Source organism: Sphaeramia orbicularis, chromosome 13 (assembly GCF_902148855.1).
Source record: "Sphaeramia orbicularis chromosome 13, fSphaOr1.1, whole genome shotgun sequence".
NCBI classification, from domain to species: Eukaryota; Metazoa; Chordata; class Actinopteri; order Kurtiformes; family Apogonidae; genus Sphaeramia; species Sphaeramia orbicularis.
In genome coordinates, this window is record NC_043969.1 from 24,652 (window position 1) to 33,540 (window position 8,889).

The 8,889-nt window shown below is 38.3% G+C and overlaps 1 protein-coding gene across 1 annotated transcript; it reads right to left on the reverse strand.

The window, feature by feature from the left end:
* Nucleotides 1-256: 256 nt before the first annotated feature.
* LOC115430958 (gap junction delta-2 protein-like) lies at nt 257-1,351 on the reverse strand. Its single transcript, XM_030151163.1, has one exon. It carries the CDS (start codon nt 1,349-1,351, stop codon nt 257-259), a length of 1,095 nt encoding a protein of 364 aa, XP_030007023.1.
* Between the last annotated feature and the right edge of the window lie 7,538 nt (nt 1,352-8,889).

Sequence of the window (8,889 nt, forward strand, 5' to 3'; positions counted from 1 at the left end):
TGCAAATATAAAACTAATCCCTAGCAAATGTTGACTAGTACATAAAACTACATCCTGACGTGTCATTATTGTTTTGTATCCCAGACCCCTGTTAGAAAAGAAACACCTGAATTCAATGCGTCCACATATTTTTGTCCATTTGTGTATGACTTTGGCAGTTTTGCTATGAGGCTAACGATGTGAATGATTTCCTGTGAGACAGGGTTAGGTGTATGGAACAGGTTTCTGTCTTTGGAGTTCAGTTCATTGGTCCTTTCTACAGCCATGATTTCTTAGTCCTTCCCACTCGGGCCATGTTTGCCAGCTTCACCTTCACCTTGTCTCTCTTCTCTGGGGTTCTCTTGGAGGTGCACTCCACAGTTGAGTCTGTCTCAAAGGAGATGGCCGGAGCGTGTGCGAGCAGCCCCCCTGCCTTTTCCTGGATCATGGTTGCGGGGGTCTGCAGGACCAGCTGGCCCCTCAGCGAGTGCCTGAGCTGCAGCAGAAGGGGGTTGTGATGTGAGTACAGTTCCACAGTGTCCCTCTCCTGACAACAGCAGGTGGAGCAGGCCGAGCACAGGATGCGGAAAATGTAGATCCAGCCCAGGTAGTGGAGCTCAGCGATGTTGAGCACGAAGCAGCCTAAGCTGATGCTGAACATGAAGTTCAGGAAGATGGTTTTCTCTGTGGCCCGTGACACAAAACAGTCAGTACGAGTCGGACAGGGGTAGGTGTCACAGCGGTACAGGTGAGGCACCTCGAACCCAAACAGGAAGTACTGGCCCACCAGGAATGTGATCTCCATGACAGATCGAAGTAAAACATGAAGGATGTAGATGAGGAGGACCTGGTTGGACTGGTGTGTGGGGTCCTCTCCCAGCTCTCCGTAGTCCTCCTCCACTATGCTCTGCTCCGCTCCGCCCCTCTCCCTTGCGTTCCATTCCTCCTTGTAACAGGGATAGTAGTTGGCCATGTCGACCCTAAGGGCTTCCATGGCGTCTCGTTCCGTCCGTCTGGGAGGCCTCTGGGCCGCCACCTGTGACCTCTGACCCTGCAGCTTTTCATCTTTGGCGATCTTATGCAGAACAAAAACAATGTAGAAGATGGAGGGCGTAGAGACCAGCACAATCTGGAAGACCCAGAAGCGTAGATGTGAGACCGGAGCGAACGTGTCGTAGCAGACGTTGTTGCATCCGGGCTGCTGGGTGTTGCAGGTGAACTTGGACTGCTCATCGCTGTAGACGGCATCGCCCACCAAGGCCACCAGTAGGATGCGGAAAATGAGCAGCATGGTGAGCCAGATCTTCCCTATCACTGTGGAATGGTTCTGAACCTCTGAGAGGAAGCGACCCAGTATGGACCAGTCCCCCATGGTTCTGCCTGATACCTGAACAAGTTAGACAGTCAGTTTAGTGACAGAACATCTGGAGTGGGATTCCAAAACTAAGTCAGTCACGCTCTCATACCACTTTTAAGGCCACATTTATTTCACTTTTACCACTAAATACTAACACTTAAGCATCATTAAATTCTAGTCGATCTATTCTCCACCTTGATTTTGTTGCAGTAAAATTTGTTTCCTTTTTTTTTTTTTGTGGATTACTTTTTATTGAAAAGTTTTAACTGCACTAACACAACCAAAACACAAAGAACACAGACCGTCTTCTAATTAAGAACTAAAGTCAAAACCAAGGAAAACAGTCCGCATGCCACATTTTCAGACTACTGCAAACCTATTAATTAGGGCTGAAAGATATGGACAAAATTTCATATCTCGATATTCATACCAGATATTTCGATATCGATACGATATGACTACGGGTTTGGTGAAAACCAAGCATTTTTCAGAATTAAACAAACATCATAAAACAAAAGAATGTGGAAAGTGCAGTTTTATTTATAAGAACTCACTGCCAGTCATCAACATTAACATAAAGTACGAATGAATGAAATTTGTTGTGACTTGCAGAGCTGTACATGCAGGGCGAGCGCAGGGGAAATCTATATTGTTTATATCGTTGCTTTTTCGATAATATCTTGAATGTTCATATCTATACTGAACAAAAATATAAATGCACGACTTTTGTTTTTGCTCCCATTTTTCATGAGCTGAACTCAAAGATCTAAAACTTTTTCTGTGTACACACAAGGTTTATTTCTCTCAAATATTGTTCACAAATCTGTCTAAATTTGTGTTAGTGAACACTTCTTCTTTGCTGAGATAATCCATCCACCTCACAGGTGTGGCAGATCAAGATGCTGATTAGACAGCAGGATTTTTGCACAGGTGTGCCTTAGGCTGGCCACAATAAAAAGCCACTCCAAAATGTGCAGTTTTATCACACAGCACAATACCACAGATGTCACAAGTTTGGAGGGAATATGCACTGGTCATGCTGACTTCAGGAATCTCCACCAGAGCTTTTACCTGTGAACTGAATGTTCATTTCTCTACCATAAGCCATCTCCAAAGCTGTTTCAGAGAATTCATGAAGAAGACTGTGTGAGGAAAATGGTGGTCACACCAAATACTGACTGGTTTTCTGACCCCCCTGGACCACCCAATACAGTAAAGTGCACATTTTAGAGTGGCCTTTATTGTGGCCAGCCTAAGTCACACCTGTGCAATAATCCTGCTGTCTAATCAGCATCTGGATCTGCCACACCTGTGAGGTGGATGGATTATCTCAGCAAAGGACAAAGGAGAAGTGCTCACTAACACAGATTTAGACAAATTTATGAACAATATTTGAGAGAAATAGGCCTTTTGTGTACAGAGAAAAAGTTTTAGATCTTTGAGTTCAGCTCATGAAAAATGGGAGCAAAAACAAAAGTGGTGCGTTTATATTTTTGTTCAGTATAGATATCGATACAATAACAGTAGATCTTTCAGCCCTACTATTAACCCATAAAGACCCAAAGAACCACTGGCAATCAACACCATGTAGTGATCAAAAATGTTTAATACCTGTTGATCCACTCATCTGATCAATCTACGTCAATAATTAGTGTAAAATACAGTTCTTCATCTTTCACGGTCATCAGGTATGACCCATTTGGACGTTTCAGAGGCTCTGTAGTTACCATGGAAACACCGTCATCTTCTACAACATTGATTCCCCAGCAAAACCCATAGAGTTGGATCAATGACAGCGAGTGGAGACACATGGTTATGTTCAGTTATTGATATATTTTATGGAAAAAGTCATTTTTCTTCAGTTTTTTATATAATAACCCTCAGCTTTAATCGGAACTTTTATGATCATCTACATAATCAGTGATTTAATTATAGGAAAATAACTGAATTTCACTGAAAAAATGCTAAATACAGATGATAATGTTTTAATAAAATGGTGATGAATCACTTAAGAAAGGTTAAATATAGACAAAAATTCATTTGGGAACTGACATAAAAGTAACACTGGGTCTTTATGGGTTAAACACAGCCAGGCGTCTAAGCGCTCTGTAATTCAGCCTAACCATAGGATCACAGATTTAATCACAGAGGCACAATGAACCAGCACACACAGTTGATACTCATGTTAAAATGTTGGTATCGAAACCCCATAATTTTGGGTTCATTTGCATTTCACCATCAACAAAGCACACAGTAGAAGGTAACAACACCTTCACCAGGATCTAACGTCAATAAAACCCAGTTAAGAGGAACTAGTTCTCACTCCATCACCTGTCAATCAATCAGTCATTCAGTTTATTACAAAATTATTACAAACAGTAAAGATCAACAGTTAATTTACAACAGAGGTGTCAAACTCATTTTAGTTCAGTTCCACATTCAGCTAAATTTGATCTGAAGTGGGCCGCACTAGTAAAATAATAACATAATAAACAGAAATAATGTCAACTCCAAACTTTTCTCTATGTTTTACCGCGAAAGAAGTAAATTTACATTGTGAAAAAGGTTTACATCTACAAACTATCCTTTCAAAAGATGTGACTAACAAGAACAAACTGAAAAAATAAGCGTAATTTTAACAATATATGCGTCAGTTTATAATTTACACATGTACATTATTACTTACAAATACACAAAACATTTAACAGGCAGAATATTGTTAAAATTACACTTATTTCTCTGAAAAAAAATTCAGGTTGTTCGTATTTGTTCAGGTTATTCACATTTTTTGTGAAATTATACTTTGGTTTTAGTGTAAAAACATGAAAATATTTACATTTACAAAGAGAAAAATTTGGAGTTGTCATTATTTATATGTTATTATGATAGTATTTGACTGGTCCTGCCCACTGGAGATTGAATTGGTCTGAATGTGGAATCTGAGCTAAAAGGATTGTTAACATTTTAGTATAATTTTTGCATTTCACAAATTCATCCCAAGGGCCAGACTGGACCCTTTGATGGGCCGGATTTGGCCCCCGGGCCGCATGTTTGACACCTGTGATTTACAAGATACATTTAGTAATAGGACACCCCAGAGGCAGTCCTCAGCTTAGAAATGGGGGCCCTTAAACATACATAATTTGTACTATACACAATTTGTATTATAATCTTTAATAAATTCACATGTTCTAAATAACTACAAACATGTTTTAAAATATTGGCCTATCTACCTAATTTCATTTCCTTTTTCTGAGTCCTATTGTAGTGAGCATATTCCAGTATTCTCAGATAATTGAATAGTCAGACATGGGCTTTAGCCACATAAATAAAGAGGTGACATGATTTCTATAACAGCCATGTGGGGTTCAGGCTCAGGCATAGTTTTGAAGTAGCTCTGTTTATTTATGTGTACATGGTTGTTTTGGTTCATTAGGCCGTATAGAGTTATAACAAACATAAAGCACAGACAGTTTTTGCTTCAGATGCTTTTTTACATACAGTATATTAAAAGACGGAGATTTTTTCAACTCAAATTCAACGAGATTGAAAAGTATAAACAATAAGTTCAGTTTGTTTTCCTGCTTTTTTAAAACTCCAGAACGCTCTCTTATCCACATATACACAAATATGACAGTAAAAATAAATATACCGAAGTAAATCAGTCCAGCTTGCATTTGTATCTCTGGGATCAACACCTTTTAATTCAACCAAATATTTCTCAATTCCATTATTTTCAAACTCAAAATGGTTGTTTTCTTACAAATACTTCATTGATTTTAAATGATTTCATCTATAAGTGTCTATAAATACTGTTATGCCAGACTGGGTTGTACATCTGTGGTATCACACATCACAAACATACACACAGCAGACAGAATGCAGTTTGAACTCACCTTAACGTATCCTTGAGCTTCCTGGATAAATCCTTAGAACTCTGCCATACACTTTGCATTGCTATTTTTAATCAGAATGAGTGTTTAAAGGGGTAATATGCTGACATCACATATTGAGCTAGTCTATCTGAGACTGGCTTTGTACGATGCAGCTACAAAAGCAGGGCATGTACAGTGCAAAAAAAAGATTTCCAAACACATGAGGGTTGTTTCGTTTCTGAATGACCGGGAACAGTCAAACAAAAACCATTTGGAACGAGCTGGAAAAGCGACACAATACGGTCCTATGCAAAGGTTCTGTTTTTATCTGGTTACAGAGCGATAAAACACTCAACATCTCTATTTTTTTTGCACAGTGATGTCCCTGTTCTTCAGTCTTACCATATAATCCACAGTCTAAAATACTTGTGTTGTTTTACAGGTAAACAAGTCCAAAGTACTGCAGATGAAAAGGAGTCAAAAGATACAATGAGCCACTCGGGTACTGAAGAAATATTGCCTCCGTATTCTCCAGTTTGTCTCTTTGTCAGCTGTCATCATCTTAATTAGCAGTGCACTGGAAATGTTTGGACTCTCAGTAAGCAGCTGTTGTCCACCACAGCACCTGCAGTACCTGTAAACCCACAGTCTCATGTACCGGACTTCTGTGCTGCCTACAGACAAACTGCGCCGTTTGCTCTGGGCTGGAATTCAATTGTTTCTCTGTGTAGACTTAGTGAAAGGCTGGATTAGGTTCAGCAAGGAAGAACAAAGGTAAACAACGCAGGGTGGCCAGATGTGAGCAGAACCTCAACACAACAGTTCAAAGTATGTTTAATGCACAGCTGTCTTAAGTGGTCTTGATTTGTTACCTAAAAAACAGCTTTCATTCCTTGTGGGTCTGCATCTTGTACGCCAAAAAGTACAGGAGGTTACAGATCTACCGTGGACGAATACACGCTTATAAAATACATCAAATAACACACCACACACACACACACACACACACACACCCACACACACACACACACACACACACACACCACACACACACACACAGAAATACTGGTATTAAAAAGATTTAAATAGAATATAATCAGCAAGACACATTCTACACAAACTGATAAGAAAGACAGGATAGGATAAGATGGGAAAAGATAAGATAATGAGATAGTTTATTTGTCATTTGTACACAGACAGAGGGATGAGGGTCAGACCTGGGCCTGTAGTCCTACACATTCTCAGAATCCTCTCACAGCTCCGAACTGAACCTAAAAATTCCCAGCAAGGAGTCTTATCTTAGGAAGTGATTCCAGAACACTGTCCAGAGAACTCTGAGCAAAGAATGGACAAAAAGTCCTGTCAGTGAGGAGGTGTGGTCACCTGCTGACAGGTATGAGTCATCATTCCAAAAGCTGTGATTGGTTGATCCTAAAAGCGAGAAAAAAACTACACTTTTGGTGATAATGGGCAAAGGATGGAGCCTCAAATGGACAAACTGAATCATAGAATCTAATCTGATGAAGACTGTGGAATTGTAAATAATATTTCACATAAAAGAAAAGATCTGTTCAGTGAATAGTAAGATATACTTTAAAATTATCGACAAAATGTGTGAAAGCACTCAGGCCCACTGGCACAGGATTCACAGAGTGAGAGTTCTATTTATTTGCTCAAATTAATTGGCACACTGTAAAAAAAAAAAATCTGTAATTTAACAGAATTTTCACTGTTGATTTTACAGATTTTTCCTGTATTTTTAAGACACAGGAAAATATCAATGAAATGATAAAAACAGACTGTGATTTTACAGGTCAAATGTGAAACAACACAAAAACCTGTAACTGTGAAGAACCATATAATTTCCATTTTAAAGATTTTTTTTTTCCACAGAAAAAATACAGTTAAAATACATTTGCAAATGTATCGGAATTTCACAAATATTTATTTTCTATTCATGAGATTAAACTGTTACTTTAAAGTTTAATACTGTAAAAAAATAGTAAAATGAGATAAAATTACTGACAGTTAACCATAACAGAAGTATTTGTTCTGTCAGTTGAACCAGACTTGTTTGTTATTGACAAATATCTTGTGTAAGTACAGGAGGTTTCACAACAAAAATGTGGCATAAATGTATTTTTGTGAATGTATAACATGTATAAGCACTGATAAACTGTCCAAATACAGTTTTTATCAGTGGATTGGACAACTGAGTCTCACTGAAAATTATTCATATATATATTTATAGGAATTTGATTGTTTTAATACATGTAAATATTCTTTATTAAACATGAAAAAAGTCAAAAAAAATATGCAAAATCTCATGTCAAGTTAGGGCAAAAAACTGCATTTTAATTATGGAAAATTACTGTATTTTCATGAGATGGTTATTTTCCATTATTTAACAGTATTTTTTCGGCACCCCTGCTGCCAGAATAATACAATTTTTTTTCCTTTTTTTTTTTTAACAGTGCAATGTGTAGCGTTATTAATTCACTGTCATCCAGTGTGTGCAGAATATCTCTCCTGCCTCTTCCGTCTGCCATTTGTCCTCTGCTGAGGGAACTCCTCAGCCCTTAAAAATCCTCTTGCTGCTCTGAGCAGATCTCACCTTAGGAGCTCTCTTAACGGCTAGGATTCTTTAGGAATAGCTTTATTTTTTTACAAGGATCTACTCTTAATTTTTAGGGGAAATTCAAAGAAAACATCATGATTCTAAGAGTTTTCTCAGAATTTGGGCACTAGGAGTAACTCTTTGCACTAAGAAGCTTTAGGAATACAGGCCCAGGAGAACAGGGGTCTGAGCACAATGACCAAGAATAAAGTTCCAAGTTAGGAGTGGCCAGGCTGCCGTCCTCCCTCCTCCTCTGCAGAGCAGACAATTTCAGATGTGGATATTTCATCAGTACATAGGAGTTATTATGCAGAGGTCTATCACTATCAAGTATAAAAGATTAACAGATACAATTAGAAAACAAGTTATACGATATAGGCAGTACAAAATCAACATAAAAACAATTAAAAGACAATAACACTATGATTTGCAATAAATATCTGAAAATAAATACTGTCCACAAATTGCACTGAACCTATAAAGACCCAAGCATCCTGTTGATCCACTAATCCTGTTAATCCATGGAAATAACTGGTGTCAAATACAGTTCTTCATCTTTCATGGTCATCAGATATGACCCATTTGGGCGTTCAGAGGCTCCGTAGTTACCATGGAAACACCATCATCTACTATAACGTTGATTCTCCAGTCAAACCCATGGAGTTGGATCAATGACAGTGGATGGACACACTGGTTTATGTTCAGTTAATGAGAGATTTACTGAAAAAGTTGCTTTTTCTTCAGTTTTCTCTGTTTTTGATCTAATTAACCCTCAACTTTACTCCGAGCTTTTATGAACATCTACATGATCAGTGAATTAAATACAGGAGAAATACTTGATTTTCACTGAAAAACCAAATACAGACGATTATCTATCTATCTATCTATCTATCTATCTATCTATCTATATCCTATCTATCTATCTATCTATCTATCTATCTATCTATCTATCTTGTCTGTCTGTCTGGTCTGTCTGTCTGTCTGTCTGAACTGATTGGCTTAGAGAGAATCACTGACCTGTCAATCATAATTTGTCCGCCTCCTCCATCCTAGGGGTAAAA

What these genes read in the sequence shown, in the direction of transcription:
- LOC115430958 (XM_030151163.1), bottom strand. Translation starts at nt 1,351, where the DNA reads ATGGGGGACTGGTCCATACTGGGTCGCTTCCTCTCAGAGGTTCAGAAC.